This window comes from Myotis myotis, unplaced genomic scaffold (genome assembly GCF_014108235.1).
Source record: "Myotis myotis isolate mMyoMyo1 unplaced genomic scaffold, mMyoMyo1.p scaffold_m19_p_8, whole genome shotgun sequence".
Taxonomy (NCBI): domain Eukaryota; kingdom Metazoa; phylum Chordata; class Mammalia; order Chiroptera; family Vespertilionidae; genus Myotis; species Myotis myotis.
Window position 1 is genome coordinate 64,864,463 of NW_023416390.1, and position 27,168 is coordinate 64,891,630.

Consider the following 27,168-nt stretch of genomic DNA (forward strand, 5'->3'; position numbering starts at 1 on the left):
TTAAGCTTTTGTAAAATAGCACATTAAAAAAGACTTGGTTTCATGTGCACAGACATTATAAAACAGCTCAATGTCTCCATCTTGTATTTGCAGCAGTTCCATTTATATCCAAAAAGCCCAATTTTGCTGTTTCTAATTATTTTGGAATAAACTGTCAAAAATATTTAGGTTTATCAACCTAAAGACTGTTTGTCTGGTCTCGGAGAGATGAGAGAGTAAAATGTCTTGTGACTAGGAGCATGGGATTCATTTTCTTATCAAACGTAGGAACATTACGGCCACAGTGTATCCTGACAAGTATATACTAGGCATTATAAGCAACGGGTTTAAGGACCTCCCGGTCATTTGCAGAAAGACAATCCTTTTATTGTGCGAGCAAAAATGCCTTTGGTTTCCTGCCATTAAACCTAAGTGCCAGTGGAGGTTTGCGCAGAGTTGACAAAGCTTCATACAATATGCCCTTTAACAGAATGATACTTATACCTGGAAGGGTAATTTTTATTTCCCAAGGAGATGAAAAATTATGTTTCTTCACTATATGTGAGAAACACACATTATTATCTCCCCCTGGTCGGATATAGACTTTTCTATCTACTTTATACATTCTGCATATTTCTTGCCTACTGAGTCACTTCCGCCAACTGTGGGGCAGGGGTGGGGGAAGCCCAGAAGACCCCTACTAATTTCTTCTAAATTGAATGGTAGTTTCACGGAGAACTTTTCCTTTAATTTATATGATCAGATTGTGTTAAGTAGAACCAGACTACGCGGCTAAACATTTCCATATGCTATAGAGGCCCAGGACGTTTCCTGAAAGGAGACACCATTCTGACTTCAGATATTACCTGTTGCTACCAGAAATGGCTGCAATCCACACTGATTTTACCCTCTCCCAGGATCCAAGGGTCACATGTAAGCACACGGAGGGGATGCTGCCCCCTGGCACTTCCTGGTGCCTGGCAGGACTCTTCCCTCTGCCACCCTCCTGGGCTCCAGTGGCTACCAGACTGTTCCCCACTCACTGCCACTTGCCTCATCCTCTGCATATGGGATGAAGAATCAGACAAATGCCGGCAAGAAAGGCAGAGTTAAATTCTGGCTATCTGGTTCCTGGGTTGGAACCACTCTGAGCCTTGGTGGAATCTACAGATGCTTCACAACTCACCCCTTGGCGATAGGACATTTTGGTGCCTCTAACCTTCCCCTCTTCACTTTATGCTCCAGAAGTTTGCGAAACCTTAATGAGTCATGAAGAATCCTAATTTCAAATCCAAAGAATCCAAAGTGATGATAACAACAAATAATAATTGATATCTGAATAAAGGTTAGTATTTGACAATGGATAAAGATTGGTATACCTTCCCTTCCTCGGGGCTTTGTTGACATAAATTGTGAACGTCGTCTTCTCTTACTAATTTTCCAGGCCAGGAAGTCAGTCCTTTGATTTGGCCCCAGACCAAGTCGCCAACATTGAACGTCCTTGGCCTATAATGTATCAACTCGTTTGAAGAGGGGGAGTCTGGATTCCGTAGGTCATCTTCACTACTAATGCTTTTAGCGTCTGAAGGGCTAGGCACACACCCATTAATGCTTTTGGCATTAAAGTCTCCATTGTAATGGATGTAGTCTTTGACCAGAGAACTTTCCAAACTATTTGAGGAGCTTGGAGACTGCTCCCCTAGGACCAGGTCTTGCTTTGTGGTGCTCAGCAGCTCTCCAAAGCCACGACTCTGTCGAGGTCTGTTCCCATTGATGTGTGCACATCTTTCCACAGTGTTCTCCAGTCTCTCCTTGAAACTCATCATAGTTCTTTTGTAGTTATTATACCTGAAATTTTCCTCCAGAATTTTATCCCCTTGACAGTTTCTTGGTGGTAACAGTATTGGGTGCTGTTCCCCAGGCAGAAATGGCAGTGTAGAGACATTGTTGGGCCTTTCGTGACCAGGACTACTGTGAATATGGCCTGGATGATCTAAAAATTCCTCACACTTCCACCTGTTTCGCTCCCCTCCAGGGCTCTGCTCCCCATCCCACTGTTTTTTAGATGCGTGGCAACTTGCTGACTTGAAATATTCAAACCCATCTCCTTCGTGTGAGTTTTTCCCATGGTCCGGATTCCTGGGCAGCCGGGGCCCTCTTGCATTCCTCAGCCTACCATCGTGATCGACATTGCCCATGTTCCGTCCATGAATGACTGCACTGACAGCACTGGGGAGACTTAATGGGTCACCAATCGAAGCAGTGAAGGCACTCATGGCACTCAGAGCTGGAATGGGACTGATCTGAGTTGTACTGTTGACTGCTGTGGTGATGACAACCTGCATTCCTTTGCTGGCAGCATCGACAACTGCCTTGTAAATGGCATCTACAGAGGCATCACCTTGGCCACCCACAATGAGGCCGTCCTTCACCTGCTGGCCAAGAGATGGGTCAATCCTCGGTTGCAACTCACAAGCTGTATCTTGGAAAGGTGGAAGTGTAGTGTTCGGATTCTCAGGAAGTGCAGTGAGCCCCGGCTGAGTGCTTGTTCTTTTGTTTAGGAGAGCTGCATCTTCCTGCATTCTCACCTTAAAGACATAGACAGGAAGCAGTGAGAGAGAGAAAAAAAATAAATTTAAAGACCTCAAAGAGAAAGACATAATTTTAAGATCTACCAGAAGACAAACAAACATAATGGGGAAGAAAATGACTTAAAAATGAAATAAAAAGTTACTCCGTATAGAAAGCTTATGTCTTGATTATATTTGGGTACTGTTTCTTTGGTTAAAACCATTCAACAGATTTATTTTTAATCATTATTACTAAACATCCTCTAGAAAAAAATAAAGTTGAGGCTGTTGGACAAAATATGTTTTCAGGTGATGACTTCAAATATTTAGTATCATTACAGGTTTTGCAACTTGGGATTCAAAGAGAGAAGCAAGCCAGTCACCAACACTGCTCAAATTACAAAGGGAACCAGATTTTGAAAATGATTTCTACTGAACTAAGTGAAATACGATATAAGATAAAACAAAAAAACACATACTCCTTTCTTAACAACAAGATATTTCTAATATAACACTAAAATTTTAAAGTCTAATTTTCAACCTTACCAGGCATCAGCTGAGGGACACCAGTGACAATGGCTCCCTAAAGAAGTGTTTCTGAGTTGAGAAGAGGTGAAGGGAGGGAATGACACCAGGGAAGACTATTAATGCTCAGGACAGGAAGGATGGGTGCAGTTTGAAAAAAGTCTCTGAGGTTACTCTAACTTCACCAACCCCATCTAAGAATTGCTGCTCCAGATCTTTGATACTTGGGATGGCACCCCCACACCCCTGATCACTCCCTTCCGGTCTTCCCATCCTTCCCCACTAAACCAGAACCTGGGAGCACCAGCACATCACTGACTCTCCTGCCACTCTCCCCTGGTCTACACCTCCCAGATAAAATCCCAGTCCTGAGTCAATTCAACTGCCAGCCTCATCCATATCTACAAGGGAGGGTGCTGAGTCTGTGATGCTTCACCACTATTCAGATCTTCACCCACTTCCACAAGCTGGCTGCTGTACCGTCTCTTGCATTATTCTTAGTAGATGGCCTTACTTAACACAGAAAATGGAGTTCATAGGTTAAGAATTCTCATAATTCTTATACTCTGCTCCTCCCTGGCTTCTGGCGGCAAATACTTCTGTGCAACTTTGTGTCCCAAATCATGTCCTGCTTCCCAGGGTCAGAGGGGCACCTTCTGCTCCCTGAGAGCAAGTTCTCCATTTGTGCTTTGGATCCTACCCCCTCCTCAGGGATCTTGCCTTACCTATTATCCCTTCTCCTCTTTATGTTCCATCTCTTCCACATTAAAAACATTAAATTTACTGGTTAATAAAATTATTTATATTTCACATGTACAATTCTAAAATACATCGTCTGTATATTGTATTGTGTGTTCACCACTCCAAGTCATTTATCCCCCCTGTATCCTCTTCTACCCCGTCCCCCTGCCCGCCCCCCATCACCCTTTCCCTCTGGTAACTACCATCTTCTTTTTGGTTTCTTTCCTTTAGCGTACAACTATGTGCATGGCTTCCATATTACAAAGTTTGCAGTCAACCTATGCCTGCCTTGGGGCACTACCCTGTTTTTTATATGCTCTTTATCGTTCAGTTTTTGAAAGTTTTTCATCTACACTCTTTAATTCCTAACCGTTTTCATCCTTTCATCCATTACAATCTGGCTCATGCTCCCACTACTCCACCCAAACTGCATTCCATCAAGTTATTGGTGATGCTCTCACTGCTAAATCTAATGGCTTCTCTGCAAGCTTCATCTGCTTGTTTTCTCGGTGACATGGTTGAACACTTCCTCTTCCTTTCTAAATTATTTGATTACGTAAGATGTATATGAGTATTTTCACATTGTCCAAAAAGGCAAAAGTTGTCTTTATCATTACGCCCCACCTAAATCTGTACTTTGCCATCCTACTGCAATCCAATTTCCTTTCTTAGAAGTACTAGTAATCAGTGCTGGAGAGCATTCTTGCAGACACCTATTTTCAATACATTCAAGTGTGTAGGTGGATATCTAATCTTCCTTCCTTCTTTCCTTCCTTCCTTCTTTCCACCTTTCATATAAATGGTACTGTATTTTACTTTTCTTCTGCAATAATTCAGTATTGGAGTCTTGTAATCTTGTGGACCTTAACATATCAGATTATATAAGTCTAGCTAATTTTTAAAAAAATATTTTTATTGATTTCAAAGATGGAGAGAGAGGGAGAAAGAGATAGAAACATCAATAATGAGAGAGAATCATTGATGAGCTGCCTCCTGCATGCTCCACACTGGGGACTGAGCCTGCAACCTGGGCATGTGCCCTGACTAGGAACGGAACTGTGACTTCCTGGTTCATAGATCACTGCTCAACCACTGAGCCATACCAGCCAGGCAAGTCTAGCTAATTTTTTAAACTACTAGATAGATGGATCTACCATAATAAATTTAACTATGTCCCTACTGATGGATGTTTAAGTAGTTGTAATGAACATTCTGAATTGTGACATTTCGTTCACATCAAAGACTTCTTTAACATAGACACATAGAAGTTAAATTTCTGGGTCAAAGGTCATGTATATTTAAAAACCTGATAAACTAAAATTACTCTCCAAAAGGACTGTATCAGCATATAATCAGACCAACAATATATCTGATATATAACAATATATCATTATCCCACACCACTGTCAGCAAGTCATCATCAATTTGATGGGCATATTAGTGTTGTAATTTATATAACTGATTATTCTTTTCATGTTTAATAATTTATCTTTTATTTTCTGTGAATTGACTATTCATATTTATTGCTCATTTTTCTAATCAATTATCTTTATTTTTCTAATATGTAGGAGCTCTTTTTATATTACAGATATCAGATATTTGCTATTATTTTCTTCCAGGTTATCACTTGTCTTTCACTTTGTTTAGAATACACTTAATCATACAGATTTTAAAGGTTTATGTATTCAATTTTCTTACTTCTTTTTACTACTTTGTTTTGTGTTTTCTGAAAGAGCCTTTCTTATCCCAAAATTATAAAAACATCCTATATTTTCATCTTATACTTATTTGGTGTTACTCTTTCCATCTAGCTCCTAAATCCATCAGGAATTTATTCAGTTTACCTAACTAAGAAGAAGACCAAGTGGCTGAAGCCAGGAAGAGAGCAGTGGGAGTGGGGCTGAGAGTGAGGCAGGCAAGGCAGGCATGTTAAGGATTTGGATTTTAATCATGAGAGCAATGGGATTAAACCCCCAAAAGGGTGCAAGAGGGTACCAAGGTCAGTTTTTACTAATGGCTCTAAAAGGACCACTGGGATGCTTCAGACAAAATAAAATAACCTTCACATAATAGACTAGACTGTTCAACAATATTCTTTATAGAGAAATGACAGTTAGTAGAGATGGAAGGGCATATACTAGTAACTTCCTTCTTTTGTCTCTTTGCCCAAATTAAGTGTTTTAAAAAAACTTAGACATTGGTTTCTACTACAGTAACCCAGGGAAGGAGAGTACCTGAAAGTTCTGAAACAGACAAGCCATGGGGTTATTGTTAGCTGGGCAGGGAATTGTGGGCTGTCCTTGGAATGCCTGGAGATTCGGGTACCCCTGAAGAATCTGCTGCTGCTGCTGCTGATTTGGAGGAAACATCTGATTGTTGTTTAACAGCGACTGTAGATGAGTCAGTTGATGATTATTCAAAGTATTGTTTATTGAGGACATGTCACCTATGGTTTGGAAAACATAAAATGTAAGTCAATGTGATTCTTTGGCAATCCTATGCCTATCCTTGTACCCAACGATTCCTGAAACAAAAACTAAAAACTAGACTTACATGATAAATTTTGTTTTCTCTTTTTCTCCTCAAAGTCTTACTAAGTGGTAAGGAGAGAGTATTTTACTATTTAATTTTATCTTTCATAATTATTTTTTTGGTTTTATGTCATGAGAGATGAGTCTTTCTCTATCCATTAGCCAGTCCTTACACTGAGCATCAGTGTTAAAAATTCCTTGAAACTATTTTTATTAAAGCACCTACAATTAAAGGTAGAAATTAGTCCTAACCTATTTTAGCAATCATAAGAATTTGATCAGATGATTAAAATAAATGGATCTGGTCAGGCTTTGTTTACAAAGTTTAGTTCTCAAGTCACAATCATCACCAATTATCACCAAATAAAACTGAGTTTTGTCTGGAAATATGCATTTTGTTTTTAAGTGAAAGGTTGGTCACCTAAAATTAAAATTGTAAAGAAAGTGAACAATACAAAAAGAAATCATTATCATAATCATTAAAAAATAAATATTATATAATCAGGTAGGATTAGCTAATGACTAAATTTATATTCAAAATTCAAAATAGACTTGTTTTGAAATTACACTGAAGTTATTTTGAAGATGATGTCAAAGGAATTGTCCTGTAACTTGAAATATATAACTCTAGTATGCTTTTTTAGATTACTTAACTGCATCGATTTCAATGACAAATAGAACTAATTAAACTGTACTATAAAGGTGTCCATAGATCTGGAAACATATATATATTTTTGCATACATTGGACATGCCCTTGACAATATCAAGTATATTTGCTGATGCTTCCAGACTTTATGGAAACCATCTCTGTACTTTATATTATAGTTACCTGCACCAATCAGTTGAATATACTTGACATTATTATCTAACATTTTTGTGACATTATAATTTACATGAAGAATTTTGCTTTTAAGCCACAAAAATTTTAAAGAATAATACTGTCGGAGGAAATCTAGCAATAGCTATTGGGGCTGTTTCCTTGAACTTGGACACATTTTAACTTTGAATGTTTTTATGCCTTGTTTCTTATTTTGCTTGATAAGTATTTAATTCTGTTTATTGAGGGATCACCTGGAAAAACACTTCCTGAGACTGTTTCCATCCACGGTGCAGCTGCTCATACTAACCCTGTGATGCCACACCAACTAAAATCCAAATAAAAGTTATTTTTAAGATGTACCTGTGCTTTATTATTTGAAAAATAAGACTACTTGGCTTAAGAGGATGATGGATAGGTTAGCGTTAGGTGGCATCAGAATTAGAAGATAAGCGAAGGCAGATTAAAACGATATTTAGTATTGCTAGGACAGGGGAGAAGAAAAAAGTCATTTTCATGTTTGTATAACTATGGTGGTGTGTGGATGTTATTATATTTAGTTCCTTAAGCACGCTGTGACATACAAAAACATTTTTAAAAATAGTGTGACAAAATGGAGTCTTTAAAAATGAGAAATTAGAATTAGAAAAACGTTTCTTTTGTAAAAATTTGTGAAAAAATGTAACTTACCAAGCAGACCTGTCCCCAGTAGAGGGTTAAGTAGCTGTGGCACCACAGAGTTACTGTTGAGTTTAGCTGGACCAGTTGTGTTCCCAGCACTATTAGATACATTCAGCAATGTTTCTGCCATTGACACCACTGCTGTCCCACCAAGTGTTGAGACAGTCAGTGCTGCCACTGCGGATGATGTAGTGGTTGTGGTAGTGGTTGCCTGGGAGGAAGTTGCTATGGAAACCTCTGGATGATTAGCGGTGTTGGCCGATGCCGAGTTCAGGACACCTCCCAACAGCTGGGGATTCAAGGCCATTAATCCTGAGGCCCCAGTGACAGCTGGGAGGAACAGGGGGTTAAAAGTAGTGTCACTGCCTGCAAAGCTGGGTAAAGGGTTCCCCAGGGGGCTGGTTAAAAGGGTCTCAGCTCGGCTGTTCTCTGACTGATTGCTTGGCAAATGGTCTGGTGGGGCTGTCATCTGTGTTAAGGAGGGTAAAGGGGTATTTTGCTGTTGAAAAAGATCTGAGATGGTCAGATTGAAAGATGGCAGGGGAAGCATGGCAGCTGTGTGGGCTTGGTTCTGAAGCAGGGCCGCTAAGAGCTGAAAGTGGACAGGCTGCAATCCCTGCCCATCCATGTCACCGGAGAGAAAAGCTAAAGCAGCGTTTACATTCGGGTTGAGAAAACCTAAAGGGTGGAGGTTGATCTCAGACTTGCCTTCTCCCGCTGAAGGCTGGAGGATATTTAATAGATTCTGGTTTAGGAGATGCTGTTGATTCACTGGCAAAGAGATAGGTAGAGAACTGAGGAGGCTGGGGTTCAAGGGGTGTGGAAGATGGTTGTTTGAAGTGCTGTTGGATGGAAAATGAAGTGCGTGCTCCTGGCCAACAAAAGGAAAGTCACTCCCAATGGGCAGCTGACTCTGCAGTGGGTTTCCAGCTGCGGTGGTGACGATGACGCCGTCCTGGAGAACAGATGTTGTCTTCGTGATGGCAGGATGGCTGGTGCCAGCGATGGCGATGGAGGATGAAGGTCCTGAACTGCCTAAAAGGAAGACAACACAAAACAAAAACGCCACGCATTAATTGTGGACGTGAAGGAAGACAACCCCATGAAAACACATTGAGATCCATTTCAACTATTTTATTACCTGTCCCCTTTACTGATTTTAATCAGAAAAATTGTGATCAGAGATGATATCCCATCTGAATGACACACGTTTCCTAACCTACTTTGAAAATCAATTTATTGGAGAAGTTTAGGTTACTAAGAAATAGCTTGTTTTTCACAGCTGGACAGAGTGAATATGGAGGACGTTCTGTAGTAGTTCATTCATTTGGGTTAGATAAAAGCAACAAGCCTTCATTTTTAAAAACCATTTTTCCTTTAAAAAAAGTTTTTGTTCTTCTATTTGTAATACTAGTACTTGCTTTTAGTAAAAAAAAAAAAAAAACAAAGTAGAATATGCATGAGCATATAAAACAGAAAATAAAAAGTACTTATAAATATTTTAATATTTTAATGTATAGTTTTCTGGACTTTACCCACCTGTGCTAGTATTTGTATATATTTATACAAATACACACACACACACACACACATACACATGTTACATATTTTAACAAAAATGGAATCATGCTGTCTTATAACTTTTTCATTTATCAATATATCTTTCCATGTTAACTCTTTTAACTACAGAATTATTTTACTAGTATCATGTATGGACATACCATAATTTAATCAACATACAGTTGTGATATTTTGATTGTTTACAATCCTTTACATGGTAAGCAGCACTAAAAACATTAACTCATCTTTGTCAATATACTAAATTACTTTCTAAAGATAAAGTCTTGAAAGTGGAATTCCAGGAACAGAAGAGTTTACATAAATTTAAAGCTTTGAATACTTCCTGTCAAACTGCCCTCCAGCAAAGTTGATCAATATACATTCAATTTCCATTTCTATAAACAGTGCACAGTAGCGCACATTCTCACCAACATTGTGTTTCATTATTTTTAAATCTTTGCTATTCTGATAGCATAAAGGTACTTTGCACTCATTATTCCTTAAGTCAGACAAGTCTTCATCCAAACAGCATTTTTAATCTTGAAAGTCTTATGCAAGAGATGAAAATTCAGGAAATTTAATATTTAAAAATATAAAATTTGGTCGCTTAATTGTTTTCAATCCAAGCTGCACAATAGAATTACCTGGATAACTTGAAAAGAAAAGAAATAAAAAGCAATGCCTTGGGCCCTATTCCAGGCCAGTTGAAAACCCATCTCTGGGGCACACCCAGCCTGAGCAGTAGCATTTTTTCAAATCCCCCTGGAGATCCCGATGCACACGGGGCAGGGTGAGGAGGGTGAGACTCACATCTGCTGAAAAGTAGCCTGTAATCATTTTTTCATAAAAGGTTTTCCCCTAAAGAGATACATTGTTTTATGTGATACACACATTTGGCAAATGTTTATTATCACAAGCATATGCATTTAATTTCCTATTAAAACATAAACATGTATATAGTATATTAAACAATACCACTGACACTGGAAACCTAAAATAATTCAAAAATTTTACCGCTGTACTATGCCATCATAAGACATTTTACATTTGACCAAGTAACCATGGAGGCCTCGTTCAAACACGTAGAAATGTTTCCGTAGTTATAATAATAGTACAAATATGATTTTATAGTCTTCCTGTTTTCTCCTAACAGAATAACACGAGAATTTTTCCCTTATGATATATAGACTTTGTATTAATATTTTTAAACCATATAGCATATGGATTGACCATATTATGTAAAACATTCTGATACATTTTGGCATTTTGATTTTTTTCATTATTATGTATAACACAGGGATGCACATCTTATTGCATATGATACTTTCTTATCTTTGAATTTGTCCTTAGGAAAAATTCCATCATTGGCATGATTGTTATGAGAATCAAAAATAGGTACATGAAAGGCTTGTAATATGTAAAAATCTATACAAATAAAAGGAGTTATCATCATCATTACTACTGGCATTCATATATGTAGTTAGTAGTGGTGATGTGGCAATAGCAGTTAGTATATCCAACACATCAGCATATCTAACACTCCTTACAGAATGTCTCTATAGCACGACTTTATACTTTTTCCCAGCTGTCATGTCTGCTTTTTTTTTTAAAGCTCTGTGTTTCATTTAAAGAATAAGATTTTAAAATGTCCTGTTTAAAAATATATAAATATTTATAAAGTATTATCATAAAATAATGAGTATGTTCACAAAGAGTGGGGTCAGAGCATATCAAATGCTGAGACAGGCATATGGCATACAATTATTTAAATATTAATTCAGATTTGTGATAAAACAATCAACATCTTAAACATTTCATTGCCTCTTAAATCTTGCTGGTATTTCTATAAATAGGTACTGTGCTTTATTTGCATCTGGAAACCATCTTTTTAAACAAGTGAATAAAAACTCTTATTAAGTGGTAATCACTACCCGAGGTCTTTCTCCCTATTTGCTAAATAATAATGACTTATTTAAATGTACAGATCACCATTCAGAGCACATTTTCAAAATATTCCAGCATGTAGGTGACAAGGCTTTGTAGAAGAAGGATTTCCATAGAGGTTATTCTTTTTAATCTTTGTTTTCTAAGAGAAACATTTATATATTAAACTCAAGAAAGTAGCCCTTGGGGGACATTATAAGTCTCCATCTAAATATTATTGAAAAATGACAATAAAGAAATGTAGTTACTCTGAGTGTATTTTCACATTACAAAACAAGATGATGGTGAAGAGAACAACCTTTTCAAGAGTAATATGTGGATCAAAGACCATTTTTTAAAACATTTTCCTCCAATTTTCAACCAGTCAGTGCAACAAACAGGTATCATACCTCTTCTGAACAAAAGGATAGAAATGATTATACAGAAACAAAAACCAAACATAAACACCACAAAACACCCTGCCCTTTCCTGCAGGAACTCGGTTCAGCAGTCTTGAGCACACAAACCTCCCTGTCTCTCTTTTTCTTCTTTCAAAGACACATTATTGAGAGCTTATTACGAACCAGGAACTAATGTTCTTTTCATATAGCTAGTGTACCTGTAATAGCTAAGAGCTATAATAGGCATATAACAGGAAGGCAATTGTAAACTGAAGGTGTCAGGGAAAACTAAGCAAGTGGTAATATTTGATCTGGGATTTGAGAGTGGAAAAGGAGAGAAAGGGCTTCTAAGAAAAAGGAAAGTAATTAAAAAAAAAACAAGACAAGGGGGTAATAAAATGCATGGAGAGTAATGGATTCTTATATATCTTCGAGCAGATAAATATGACTGAAAATATTATAAGCTGCTTTCCCAGACACACTGGCCCTGCCACCCATAGTTAAACGTGCTGCCTTCGACAAGAGGTAATGACATTTGAAATAACCTTTCTAAACAATTAAAGGCAAGGACCACTTCTTATTTTCTTCTGCATTCCAAGACCTAACACAGTCTCACACATGGTTGGCGTTCAGAAAATGTTTCTTGGTTGAACTAATCTGTTAAGTTCAGAAGACTTGCACTAATTTTCTAGAAGTCACATCATTTGCATTCAATGGTGTGTGCCTGTGGCATGTGTGTATGTGGAGAAAGGGAGAGCATACCACCCATTGGTGGAGAAAGTAATGACCTGGCTCTCCCGATGCCAGGAGATGAGACGCTGGAAAGGAGATGGCTGGAAGATGCCAAGTTACTTTAGAAGGCTCCCAGGTGTCTAAGGAGTTAAAATCTCCTTAGAGAGGAAGACTCCTCACAAAGTCCTCAGTTCTTAAGGTCACTCATTAACACTTGTGCTCATTCGGAGGACCCTGGGTTTTTACAGCTGGAGATAAGTTGGAGGGTGCTTTTCTCTGAACCACTTAATCTTGAATAGGCACTCTCTGGTGAACCGACATCACAGTTCTGCATAAAAACCTTGTCTGTTGAAGCACTTGGGAAAACAATGATTTTCTTCTTTCCTTTTCCCCGTTCCTTGTCTTTTTCTTTTCTTTTCTCTTCCTGCCTTCTTTCCTGCCCGTCTGGCTGTCCACCTTTACTTAGTTTGCAGCCAAGATGTTTCATGCTTAATCTAATGAAATGAACAGTTAGAGAGTTTTTGAAAAAGCAAACTATTCATTAACCATTTAGCAGTTAAATAATCAAAAGGCAGCTGGGAGCCTGGAAGAAATGTCGGAGAAGTCCTTTAATTGGAGAAAGTGATTATTTCATACCAGCTGGCAGTACCATGAACTGGCATAGTTTTTCTCTTTGTCTTTGTTGCTTCTGAAGAAGAGAGAAGACTTATAAAGCTACCCAAATAAACCTTCCTGGTGCGAGATCATGTGCCTTGATCCCCAAAGGGTGAGAGTCTAGCACAATGAGGAAAGGACTTGCCCAGTTGGGTTGATTCCCAAATATAAATAGTACTCTTTGCACACATATATAGTTTATCTCTCTCCGTGTGTACACAGAAATAGCATCAGCAAAATTTTTCAAAGAAAATTTTAAAGCTATTTTCCTACCATTACTAATTTTCATTCTTGAGTTTTATTTGCCTCATTTAAAATGCTTTTCAAAACAAAGGTACTGTCTACCTCTTTAGATTTATCTTCTGTATCACCAATATTCTTTAAGAAAAGTCATTGTTCACATTATGCTAAATTTTTTAAAGGCTGGATCTTAACACATTGTGGACCAGTAGTTTTATTGCTAGCTTTACCCAGTGGCCAGATAAGTTTCTATTGAACGAGTACAAAAAACGTTTTACATGAATGTTAAAGGCATGCTTTAAAATTAAATACCCATTGCATTTTGAAGTTATTTATTACATGTTCTTACAAGTTAATATCTTTTTAAAGTATGATACTTTGTAAAACACTGTGTACTATGAAGTGAGAATTCTCATGATCTGTCCGCAATGTGTTCAGTATTAATATTGTATATGTCTTTGTATGCGTACAAAATAGGGCATTAATTAAGCTCACACCAAAAAGACCAATAAGTTGTTTTTAAAATGTCATTATACCAGTTTAATCTCCAATTTTGAATAAATAGTGCTTCATATTAGAAAACACTTTCTAAATTGATATGCCCATCTGTTGATTTTTGTCCATAAAATTCAAGAAATGAGTCATACAGAAGGAACTCCTTCACCATTTAGCCTTTATCATTTGGCAAATGTACTTCAACTATATACTTTCAATGGCAATCCCTAGTAAAAATGAATGCTCCTAGAGACGAGAGAAAATATCATGCCCTAGTGAGTCAATAAATATAATCCATCTTTCTGTGCAATGGAAATAGTACAATTTTCTCCTCTATATTTAAAGGATTGATTTAAAAATAACTCTTATGAGAAGTCTCTATTTTCCAACAAGACGTTATATTTCTAAGCCTTACTAATGTCACAGTAGTAAGTATTTACAAAAATATATCACTCTATACTTGTGGTTTGGATTCTGATGTAAATTCCTAGCATTCCTTTAGCAGAAGTAGGCCGGAAGTCCTAGGGACTACAGATGTTCCTCGACCTACAATGGGGTTACATCCCAAAAAACCCATGGGAAGTTGAAAATATCATAGATCAAAATGCATTTAATTCACAACCTCCTGAATTATCACTGCCTAGCCTAGCCTTCTTAAATGTGCTCAGAATACTTACATTAGCTCATAGTTGGGCAAAATTATCTCACACAAAGACCATTTTATAAGTGTTGAGTATCTCATAATTTATTGAGTACAGTAACAAAAATATACTGGCAACACAGTACACTGTAGAGTTCTGGTTGTTTACCCTCGTGCGCTTGTGGATGCCTGAAAGCTGGGTTCCCTGCTGCTAGCTGCTCCATATCAGAGAGCACCAGACTGCATATTGCTAGCCCAGGAAAAGGTCAAAATTTCAAGTACAGTTTCTACTGAATGAGTGTTGCTTTTGCATCATTGTAAAGTCAAAAAATCTTAAGTTGAACCATCATAAGTTAGAACCATTTAGTGTCTACTTGTTCTCCACAAAGAAGGGAGGGGTGGACCCCAAAACAAAAGCACTTAGAAGAGGGGGAAGGAAGAATGTCAGTCTCTTTCTTGGTAGGATTTTTAGTGTATGAATATGCTAGAGTGACATTTGAAATGCATTATCAATATTCCAATTGGAAGTTTTATTTCCTTATTTTAATGAGGTGAGTTTCTAGATTAATACAGTTAATTTGTAGCCTTTCATTGTATACTATGTTATGTGTAGTGCTAAAATAGTGTTTAGCACACACTAGGTGCTCAATAAATATTTGCTGAGTTTATTACCCCATGAATAGTTTGAGACAGTGTTTAGGCCAATTTGGGGCTGCAAAATCAATTTAGTATGCCCCAACCATAAATAAATCGAAAAGAGCACACTGCATAACTAGGGTATTATTTTGTGGAAACTTCTTCTGTTAACGTTTGAGTGCTGGGTCAAGTTCTGTTAGGGGGTGATAATTTCAGTGAATCATGACTTTTAAAAGAAAATACAACAAAATAGGATAAAAAAGAATATATCAGAGTGCATCACATGTAATAAGTGTGTTTTTTTTTTTCCAGGAAAATTTTATTTGTTATACATTAAAGATATATCTTCGGTGGATTGTAAGGCAAATCAGTTTTTTTTTTACCGTGGGAAGAAGTAAAAAACAAGTTTGAAAAACACTGCATTCAGATCCGGCCTGGGAGTTGCTCAACTCTGTGGGGATGCTCCATGGAGCAGTGCTCCAGGAAGCACATCCATTGCCTACAGTGCTAGGGGTGTCCCTGTCATGTGGGCAGCGCCGGAGCCCGCTCAGGGTGTCTGTGATAAATACTCTCTTAGACTTGTACCTGTGGGTCTTGGATAGACTTCCAAACTTCCCTGGACTAGCTCCACCCCAGGAGTATTTCAGCTACTCCATCAGAATTCTGACATCCAATTCCATTTTTAATCTGTGAAAAGGTGACTTGTTAATTTGCATTTGCAAGAAGTATAATTCTTAGAAAATAATGTTTACTCTCCTCTTTGCTTGGCTGGCATTTATGTTGTCTGATATAAGTTCCTGGAAGATAAGAACTTAATGATTTGATTTATTTAGTACCACTTAGACATGGTACTAAATGATATCTATTTCTATGACACCATAGGAACATTTTTGATCGTTATTTTTAATGAGTCAAATTTTTGTAGAGTTAGCATCACTGCTTATAATTTGGGTATTTTCAGAGGCTACTTCACTGTTTTTCAGACCACTTGATTTTAGTAAATAATAGCTTAGGCATCACTCTTGGACTGAAGAATTTCTAGTGGCTTTATGTATAAGTGAGCTTAGTGTATTGCAATGGAATAAAATTCTCCCAATTTTCACACTGGGACAATTTATTTCTTGAAAGGTACAGAATAGATAATTGGATCAGCAAACATCTCACCCCACTCTGAGTTCTGTTATTTCCTTTGATGACACAGACTCTATGTCTAAAGCAAAACACGTGTAAGCTCCTTCTTTTGCACACAAGGAAACATTAAGCTTGGAATATGTAAGCAAAACAAGTGGTGTAGCCCTGATATTTAGGAAACCTTCTTAAGCAGCAAGCCATTGTCTGTTGTAGAAGTATCTTCCAACAAAGAAGAAATGGCTCATTTTGCAAAAAATTAACCAGGTGAATAGACATAGATTATCATCACACAATCAAGAATTTAATTTAGTTTTGGTATTTGGTTAAAAAACAAGAGGGCAACTTTTAACCTAGAAGCCTTGTGCATGATGATAAAATCTAGGCATTTAAAATTTTGGGTGGAAATACTTTCAATAGAAACTACTGTATGTTCAGTCATGACCTTAGGAGAGCCTCTGGCATTCTTCACTCTACATTAGTCTATGTAAGATTAGAAGATTATTTCTACACAAACTTCCCATATCTTGAAAGCTATAAACTCATAGAGTATAATCACCCTTGAGCATTTTTATCCCATAATTTTTTGTACCTGTAACATGTAGGAAATGACAATTTCCCTTTATTTTCTGTCTGGCATCTTCTGAGAATAAATAAATATATAGAACAACAACAACAAAAACACAAGCTTATTACTTTGCAGTCTTTTACCAAGAGTGTTCTTTTGTGGTCTCTATTGCATTTTCTTATACCTACCATATCAATGGTTATACCTAGTTTTAATCAAATGCATTTTATGCTGAAATAAAACATGTCTTTTCCAGAGTTTAAAAAAATATATATAAATATCCATGAACATATATTTGTAGGTTTATTTGTATTATTCTCATAGTCAATTTATATCTTTAAGAGTTAAGGCAAATAAATGTTTCAGTTATTTTCTCTTCCGGTACAAACTCATACTCTGAGCATTCAGAGAATTTATTTTCATGTGTTTAGATGAGTTGATTTCATGATTGTCTTAGGGGAAAAATAAGAGAACATAAAAAGCATTTTAAAGTAAAAAAGTTGTATTTAATGACCTTATCATATTGGAGTAAAGCAAGGTTCAGTTAAGTTAGCAGAATAGTCTAAATCTTTTTGTTTCTTTGAAAACTGGAAAAAAAAACCCACAGGGCCACGGAAAGGATGTGTTGGCTGTAATGTGGGCACTGAGGGACCAAGTCCCCGCAGAGGCCCTGGTGGCTGGGCACTGCCGGAGCTAAGTCCCCACAGAGGCCCTGGTGGCTGGGCACTGCCGGAGCTAAGTCCCCACAGAGGCCCTGGTGGCTGGGCACTGCCGGAGCTAAGTCCTTGCAGAGGCCCTGGTGGCTGGGCACTGATGGAGCTAAGTCCCCACAGAGGCCCTGGTGGCTGGGCACTGCCGGAGCGAAGTCCCCGCAGAGGCCCTGGTGGCTGGGCACTGATGGAGCTAAGTCCCCCAGAGGCCCTGGTGGCTGGGCACTGATGGAGCTAAGTCCCCACAGAGGCCCTGGTGGCTGGGCACTGCCGGAGCTAAGTCCTTGCAGAGGCCCTGGTGGCTGGGCACTGTTGGAGCTAAGTCCCCTCAGAGGCCCTGGTGGCTGGGCACTGATGGAGCTAAGTCCCCACAGAGGCCCTGGTGGCTGGGCACTGACGGAGCTAAGTCCCCACAGAGGCCCTGGTGGCTGGGCACTGATGGAGCTAAGTCCCCACAGAGGCCCTGGTGGCTGGGCACTGACGGAGCTAAGTCCCCACAGAGGCCCTGGTGGCTGGGCACTGATGGAGCTAAGTCCTTGCAGAGCCCTGGTGGCTGGGCACTGACGGAGCTAAGTCCCCACAGAGGCCCTGGTGGCTGGGCACTGATGGAGCTAAGTCCCCACAGAGGCCCTGGTGGCTGGGCACTGACGGAGCTAAGTCCCCACAGAGGCCCTGGTGGCTGGGCACTGATGGAGCTAAGTCCCCACAGAGGCCCTGGTGGCTGGGCACTGACGGAGCTAAGTCCCCTCAGAGGCCCTGGTGGCTGGGCACTGATGGAGCTAAGTCCTTGCAGAGCCCTGGTGGCTGGGCACTGACGGAGCTAAGTCCCCACAGAGGCCCTGGTGGCTGGGCACTGATGGAGCTAAGTCCCCACAGAGGCCCTGGTGGCTGGGCACTGACGGAGCTAAGTCCCCACAGAGGCCCTGGTGGCTGGGCACTGATGGAGCTAAGTCCCAACAGAGGCCCTGGTGGCTGGGCACTGACGGAGCTAAGTCCCCACAGAGGCCCTGGTGGCTGGGCACTGATGGAGCTAAGTCCTTGCAGAGCCCTGGTGGCTGGGCACTGACGGAGCTAAGTCCTTACAGAGGCCCTGGTGGCTGGGCACTGACGGAGCTAAGTCCCTGCAGAGGCCCGGGTTCCTGGCATGTGTGCTTCTGTTCTGAGGTCAGCAGGCAGGCAGAGGCAGAGGCCCGGAGAAAATAAATCTGGGTCAAGGGCACTTGATTTTGGATTCTTCTCTAAACCAAACCCCCACAAAACATGCTGAAACCTGTCTCTCTTCATACATTGAAAGTTACTTTCAAAGTACATGGGTGAGGGCTCTCTGAACAGCCTGCCTTCGGCAGTTTGAGTGTTTGCACTGAGATCAGGAACTTTGGGAGTTGGTGGTCAGATTCACAACTTTGCTTTGCCACCTCCTACTGGTCAGTTTCTTGGTCTGTCACGTGGAAATATTAGACCTTACTTAAAATCTGATATCCAAAACGCTAAGAGAAACCTGTAAACTTTACAATGCAAATGTTTAGAGAGCTTTAGTGGAAAGGCAATTTCAAAACTCCAAATAGAACCAATAAAGCCTTGATATCTAAGTTTCACAAAATGTTTTCTAAGCATTTCATATCTTTTATCTGATTTTTTAAAAAAATTATCTTTGCCTCCAATTCCCATACTTGAGTGTGTCCCATAGAATTCACTTTCAGGCCAAAAAAATTAAAAAATAAAAACCTGTACCTGGGTTGTTTGTAATAGAAAAACTCTTTAAATGAAGATTTAGAAAATAAATTACCAATAGAATAAAGCATTTTGAGAGCAAGTGATTTTTTGTCTTAATAGATGTCTTAATGTAACATTTTTGAGCTGTTGCTTCAGAAAGTGGATAAAGGGCTCTGGATTGCATAGGAGGCCACCTGAGCTCTGTCCAGGCTCCGTTACCGTGGAGCAGAGCTGGCCTGTGTTACCTTAGTCTCTTACCCTCACTGTGTATCACACTGCGAATGACAAGACTAGTAAATGCATAGTCGCCTCCTTTAAAAGTCTAATGACATGTTATCCACTAGGAAACCCATTCTTATCTGAGTCAGATGATACCAATTCATTAAAATAAAGGTCACCAAATTAGATTAGCAAATGAAGGGTAGTTCTCTTGATATTTTTCACAATTCACCAGCATTGACACAAACATTCTAATTGTTGTATACTATAATATTTGAGTCCACAGAGAGAAGGCAAAACTAACCGACTGTTGTCACAAGTTTAAAAACGTGGCTTGTAACATGCTTCAATTCATTTTCTGTTGGGTATTTTTTTAAGATGTTGTTATGAGGAACAAATGTAATAATCTGAACAATAAAGATTTAATTAAAAAAAAAAGATGTTGAAAGTGAAAAGAGTTTTTTTAACCACTAAATGTTTCAGTTGAAGAACTTATGCAGCTGAAAAGAAAACAAATTTTAGAATTAGATGAACCCGAGTTCAAATTTGATTTCAGTTATATATGATCTTGGACAGTTAAGTTCTCTGACACTCAATTTACTCATCTGGAAAATGGGGACAATGATGCCTTATGCTTTGGAAAGCTGTATATGTTAGAAATAATCTAGGTAAATCACCTGGTACATTAATAGGTACTTAATAATAGCTATAAGTAACATTTTAAGAATAAAGTGTTTTCACCTAATATCTAACTAGTATGTTAGGAATATCCAGCAAAACTTACAGAGATAATTGTGACCGTCATCTGCTGTCTGACTATGAATGAATGCCCAGCCTGGGTGCTTATTGGGTGGATGAACAAAGTCAGTGTAAATAAATATTTAGTGTAAGCAATTACAGTGACAGAACATTCAGTGACACAGTTCACTACATATCAAAAAGAAAAATGGCATTAGAGACCTCTTCGATGTTCAGCTCATCAAAATAGTTATATTAATTAGTAAATCTACTCATTTTCATAACCAGCTGCATATTCAATCTATGTATATTAATTAGTATTTAATTTTATTAAGTTTGATATTTTAAAGATTCTTACTGACCTAAGTTTTCATCAAGCACATGCTCTCTGTTAGCTTACATATGACTGGTCACATCCATATCATTACTAGACATTTATTCTTACCCCTTTTAGCTATTTATATGCCAGCACTTTTCTTACATTAATTAATTTTAAACTTGTGTGTTTTGATACTCCCAACACTGGGAATCCGGATCCAATGTTTTACACAGATGCGAGGAACAAGAAAATACATGTTTAAGACTATATAAAATAAGTCTACAATTGACATCCAGATGAAACAAGAATATAAATAAATGTTTGTCTTTACATATAAACTTAAATACATAATTAATAAAATACATACACTTTTCAATATGAACTGAGACCTGAAACAAAGTAAGTTGAGGTAAGGGGTATCAAAATTTGAAGATATAATACAACAAAACTAACAATTCTCATATAAATGATTGAAAGTATGCTTAATAAATATTTAAAATAGTTTCTTATTTCACATAACTTTAATCTGATAAGTGCACAAGATTAAATTTTCATTTGTGTGGAATTATCTAAAAAGGAATATGAGTCATTGAAAAGCTAGAAGCCCATTTGTAATAAGTATCCTGTTAAACACAAAACATAGTTTCATGAAATTCCTTAGACTAAGACTATCAAGAAGGCACTAATGATTTCAATTATCTTCTCCACCTCATATTCTTTTTAACACAAGAGGCCAATGAATAGTTCTGCATTAAATACTGACAACAAGACAACACGAACATGAGTTGTGGAGGATGGCAGGTGTAGGTAGTGACACTGGGAAGAAACACTTGATCTAACCATCAGTAACAAAGATGTAGGTCACAGTGCTGTCCCAGCAAGGCCGTACGATACAGTCTACACATGCCTGTACAGCAGCTTATTATGAGACGCCTCAGCAGTCTTCTCATTTTCAGAAGCACTCTGGTTTTTAAAGCCCACTATTTTCATATTTGAATTTTGTCTCAACAACCACCTTTTATTTTCTCCCTGGCATTTCCCACAAATCTCCCAAATCATTAATGCTGTGTTTTTGGGTATTCTTTCTAATGTTTTCATGGCCAAGTTTTCTGATGTCTTGATGAAGTTCCCTCTTTACATTTTTTAAAATAATAATTTCTGAGGAATCTATTGCACAAAATGCAGTTCTTTCTAATGTGTCTGCTTTTAAATAGACTTGTCTCCATTAATAGTGGATGAAAAGATACAATAAATTTGGGTTCAAAACCTAAATGTCAATGCTAAAAATAATGGCTTAGTTCTACAAGAAAACTGTAAAACAATATCAAGATCAAAAATTCTGGAAATCAGGTTTTCAAGCCTTTTTTTTATTAGAAAACTTAAATTATTACCCTTTTTAAAAAGGGAGTAGTCAATATCCATTTTTTAATTTTCTCAAACAAATAATAATAAATGATAGCAAACTAGGATAAGAAAACACATTAGAAGACAGCTTTCTACTTCATACAACTTCTGGTTACCTCTTCCTATCCATTCACCTATTTCTGGTCAGCAGCAAGAACAGAACATCCGTTTATCTTTGCCTTTTTGGGTTTTCCAAGATGAGCTTCATTTACCTGAATACAAACAAAAGCTAGGGGACACAGATTTTATATTGCAAGAGACAAGAACCTGGCTCATAAGCCAGCATGCCCTGCCTTCTATGGCTTCTGTAGTTAAGAGTCCAGTGGTTACACGACCAACTGAAAGTTGAATGATATTCGAAATGACACAGATTGACAACAAATAACGGAAACAAATGGAATCCCCATGGCTGTTGTTTTTCCCTAGTAGACAAATCCCTAGCATTCTGTAAATAACATTATAAATACTAAAGAAACGATGAGAATTTCACAATGGGGAAAGAGGATCATTGCTTATCATAATAAATATTTTGGTACAAACTTTAAAAAATGTAGAAAAGTTTAGTACCTCTGGGTACTTTTTTCTAAGAAAACCATACCTGCTTCAGAACTTGTTTGATTATAGCTGCTAACAATGCTGTTTGGTATCACTGGAGTGGAGGACGCTGAAATTCTTGACTGAGGTGGATTGGGATGTAATGAGTTTCCTAAAGCCATGCCCGACTGACTGAGCGTCCCACAGTTCCCGCTAGCCTGAATCTGATTGATCAAACCTGCAAGATGGTGGTTGGGGACTGAATTGTGACTGTGAACAAAGTTAGTGTTTGCGTTGTGGCAGTGCACGGCTTCCCCTCGTACAGGGATGTTCTGTGTCAGTGAATTCTGAAGAACACTGGAGTTCACACTGGGGTCTGTAAAATGCAGCTGGTTAGCAGAGCAAGGCAAAGCAGTATTGGAGGCCCCACAACCCGGGGTACTATTGCTACTCAAGTGAGAGCTTTGACAACTCATAGACTGTAGTAACTGAGACATTGAACTGATGGGGAAAGAACCCTGACTTTGCTTCCTCAGCAAGTCGGGTCCAGGTTTGGGAACTGAAGAACTATCCATTTGAGACTGTCTGAGCAAACTCAGAACTGTGGTAGGAGGCTGTTTTCTTTTCCGCAGTGAGTCTTTTTGCTGAGACATCAGCTTATCTCTTAGCGCTGCTCGACCACTTTGCCCTTCACCTGTTGGGAGAAGCATGTTGGCAGTAGGAGGGAACATGGTGTTTAAAGTGCTATGTCCTTCAGTGTTGCCACTGCCAGCAACAGCTCCGGAATTGCTACTGCTGCTACTGTTGTTACTAGCAAGTTTGTTTTGATTTGCTAGCTGTGCTTTGGCTGCTGCTGAGAGTAAACTACTTGCTGGAAAGGAGGCAGCATTGTGCTGGTTCAAGATCTGATTTAAAGGCATTCCCAGCAAACCAGGCTGACTCTTTACAGAACCACTTCCGGCAGATGCAGCAGGAAAGGCGGCACTGCTTGGGGTAGTTAGTACATTACTCATTCCAGCAATTAATGGGTTAGGGATATCCTTGTACTGATGATGTCCATCGGACTTGGTGGAAGGGCTTGATGGCATTGATGGCCGTGGGGACCCTATTGTTGACCTCGGTGACCTGGGTGGAACCTTAATACCACTGCAAGCCGCTTGGGGTCCTATAGGTGGCATCATGAAATTTCCATGATCTGATGATGTGGAAGATGAGCGTGATCTTTGGGGCGAAGCCTCAATCCTTCCGATTCCAGCCCCCATCATGTGCACTGGGGATGTCACTGGAGAAGGGGACAGGGAGGTTGAAGCTGAATGCTGAACTCTTTGAACATGACTCCCATGATTCATGTGACCAGGTTTTACGGTTGGCAAAGGGAGATTACTTGGCAAAGGAACAACAGCAGGAGGCATGCTTACATTCATCACAGGTACCTGAGAGTGGACATTTGAATGGAAACTAGTTGGATTAATGATAACAGGGTTCTGATTCGCCGGTTTACTAGGAATAGGGTCAAGAATGCCAAGTGGATCTTTCTCAGATGTTAATGGCTTTTTCTGAAGAGCACAAGAAGGTGGAGGAGGGGGAGGTGGGCCGTGGGGTAGTTTGTGGTGGAACATTGCTCGTGGTATTTCCATATTATTTGAAAAATTACACATTGGTTTTTTCATTACTGGACTCTTTGTAGTCAAGGTTGGGGAAAGAGGTATATTAGTCCTTCCAGCCATTGCACAGGATGACTGTACAGGAGAACCGTGTAGCATTACTGAAGGTGGAGAGAGAGGAGTCCTATTCAGGTGAATAGGACTGGAATTGGGAGCTCCATGAAAACCAGGATTATTTCTTGTGAAAACATCAGGGCTTCCAAGTGGGTCAGTCCTTGGAGAGATTGAGCCATCTCCATAAATCTGGGATCCTGACGACGCTGGGCTGGGCAGGCCTCCATGGCTGCCACGGAATGGAGATTTCTGTCCATGTTCACTGCTGCCCAATCTTTGCCGGGGGTAGACGGGGTGGAGTTCTTGTTGCTGGCTTCCAGGCAGTTCTTGTACATAGAGCCTTCCCATGGCATTTGATGATCCCATCATTAACTTGAAAGGATGCTTACATTCAGGCATTACAGAATTTGTAATTCCTTCATGAGACTTATTTCTTACAGATCTTGGAGTTGCTGCCCGTGAAGGTACTACTGGAGTTGCATCTGATGTGAAAGAAAAAGAAAAATCTGTTAAGTCATCTCAGTTCTTTTGTATTTAGGGGTGGGGGATAAGGAGGGAGGAAATGAGGAAGGAAGGGCAGCTGGAAATAGAACTTTGCAAATAGAAGCCGTGCCTCCATGCAACTAGAAATTCTCCACTCTACATTAAATTTTGATTTAAAAGTGCACATTATTCTCCCTTAGTTGGTCAAAGGTCCTCAATTAACTGCTCATTATGCTTGTTTGCCTCTTATCTGTTGAGAAAGAATGAAAATCTGAATCAGTTCATACTGACATTCGCCATTCTAATACTATTTAGAATATGCAAAATCAAGATTGACAGCCCACATAAAATTGATGATGCTACTATCTTGTTGAATTTGAAATTTTTAGGAACACAATTACAATAGAAAATTATTATCTGTGTGGCATATTTTCTTGGGTGATTTAAATGAATTGCCATTTTTACCAGAAAATCTGTTGCCCTATAAATGTTTCTGTTATCTTACTGAAACCTCATCAGGACAGCTATAGAAATGCTTCTGTATCCCAACATTTTCACTGTAAAAGAGTCTTAATTTTTGTGAATTAAGTGAATGGAGTTCAGAATCTTTTATAATGGGAGTGATGACAATGGTAAATGCAGTGATACTGCAATCACACCTAATTTCCAATCAAGTCTCTAACACTGCAGTTTCTTTGACGTTAACCAGTCATTACTGTAAAAACAACTTTAGCCAGTCAACTCAGGTAAAAGGCTGCAATTCTTTTATTAGGATAGAATTCCTATGCAACATTTAGACTGCCAAATCTTTAGTACTGGGTTCTAATTGCCATTCCTCTTCCTACAGAGTGCATCTCTCCCTCACTGGCCTTTGGAGTCCCTTCAGCCCCTTTGGAGATCAACAGAATGCAGGCAACAAAAGCAAGCTGGCCCACTGGACAGAGCTTTCACTTTATCTTGTTAGAATTCTAGGTTCAAGTTTTTTAGCCCCCTAAGGATGTTTCACTATTTTATAAAGTTGTACCTTGTAAAACAGGGATAGTAAATAAAATAAAATTTCCTAGGCCAAGTCCCATCAACTGGTCCCATCAACAGGCTGATTAGAGGGCTATGATGGAAAGGATGCTGAGCCTTGCTGGGCTCTGTAGAAAATGCCACTGAGTCTACTACAGGCACAGGGGTTAGAGTGGCTTCATTCATACTATATGCTGGCCATCCCCATTCTGGGACTTACAACATATTGGCAAGTACACCTGGATTCATTTGCAATCAGAAGTACATCTACTTACATGGATACCTGCACATCTAAGATAAATATACTTCTCCTACCTGCGAGGCAGTACACAGATAAAATCAGATAATGTTTTTTTTAAGACAGTACTTTGTCTTAAAAAATGAAATCCAGGTAGGGTGCATTCAAAAAGTAAGAGAATGCAGCGAACATATATTTTTCTTTGGAAATGTGGGCTTTCTGTTTCTAGCATGGTGAAGATTCTGGATAGAGTAATTTCTGAATATATGAAAAGTTGAGAACCAATGATATAAGAGAATTGTAGCAGATAAACTCAACTGAACTTATTTTCTTGTTAAAAAGAGATTTTCAAAGTTTGCAATAAAAATAATATATGAAAAGTAGTTGGGGTACTAGGCATGGCTCATGGTAGGAACACAGGTACCTGTATTAGCTTTATTACAGGATTGACTGTGTTCTCTTCGGGAACAAAACTCTAGACTTATGTCTTTTCCTGGGTATTTCTATAATTATTTATAGTTAAGTGATTAAAAATGTAGACATTGGCATTTTTAAATGTACAACAGACAGAAAAAAACATACAACAGAATTTAGAAAATAGCTGTGTTTTAAAAAGGATTTCTTCCATACCTGGGGAAACCTAGTTACCATCTTTAAAATAACAGGAATACTAAATAAACAAATAAAAGTCATGCCGCTGTTATGTTACACGTAGGAACTGAAGTATTAGAAGAGCTGGCAAATATAAATGCTAGGTACCCATCAAGGGCTTTCATGTAGACCTTTCAAAAGAATAAGCAGAAAGTAAATGTATGTTTATGTATGTTGGAGGTGAAAATTACTATATGAGTCTTCTTAACATTTAAGGTTGAGCTTTAAATAATTAAATGTTAAGATAGATATCAATTTCATAAAATTAGGAAGTTGATATAAATGTTATGTCTGAAGCTAGTAAAAGAGGCAATTAATCCAATAAAGTATACCATTGTAAGAGTGGATGGAGATATGCCTCTTAAACCAGTTCCAGTTAAATATTTATCTTTATTTTTTAATAATGAAACTTGTTAAGATATGAAAAGTTGAGAACCAGATCAAGACTCTGTTGTGGTCATTAAAAAGGCAACAAGGCAGAATGTAAAAAGAGGTAAAACTGTTTGATATGAGACAGCAGCAGATATGAGCATATACAAAAGTGAAACCATAGCTACGTTGAGGTGGCAAGATATCGGTAAATGTTAAATAATTTATTACTATTA

At 38.6% G+C, this 27,168-nt stretch overlaps 1 protein-coding gene across 3 annotated transcripts in view; it reads right to left on the reverse strand.

Annotated features, from left to right (window-relative positions):
- Positions 1 to 27,168, reverse strand: part of MBD5 (methyl-CpG binding domain protein 5) — a 409,514-nt gene that overhangs the window by 23,598 nt on the left and 358,748 nt on the right. For all 3 annotated transcript variants that reach the window (XM_036319644.1, XM_036319645.1, XM_036319646.1), the window contains 4 exons: positions 22,524 to 24,659; positions 7,855 to 8,880; positions 6,050 to 6,261; positions 1,359 to 2,567 (listed from right to left, as the gene is read on the reverse strand). In XM_036319644.1, the coding sequence (XP_036175537.1) occupies positions 1,359 to 2,567; positions 6,050 to 6,261; positions 7,855 to 8,880; positions 22,524 to 24,659 (4,583 nt within the window). The remainder of the gene's footprint in view (positions 1 to 1,358; positions 2,568 to 6,049; positions 6,262 to 7,854; positions 8,881 to 22,523; positions 24,660 to 27,168) is intronic.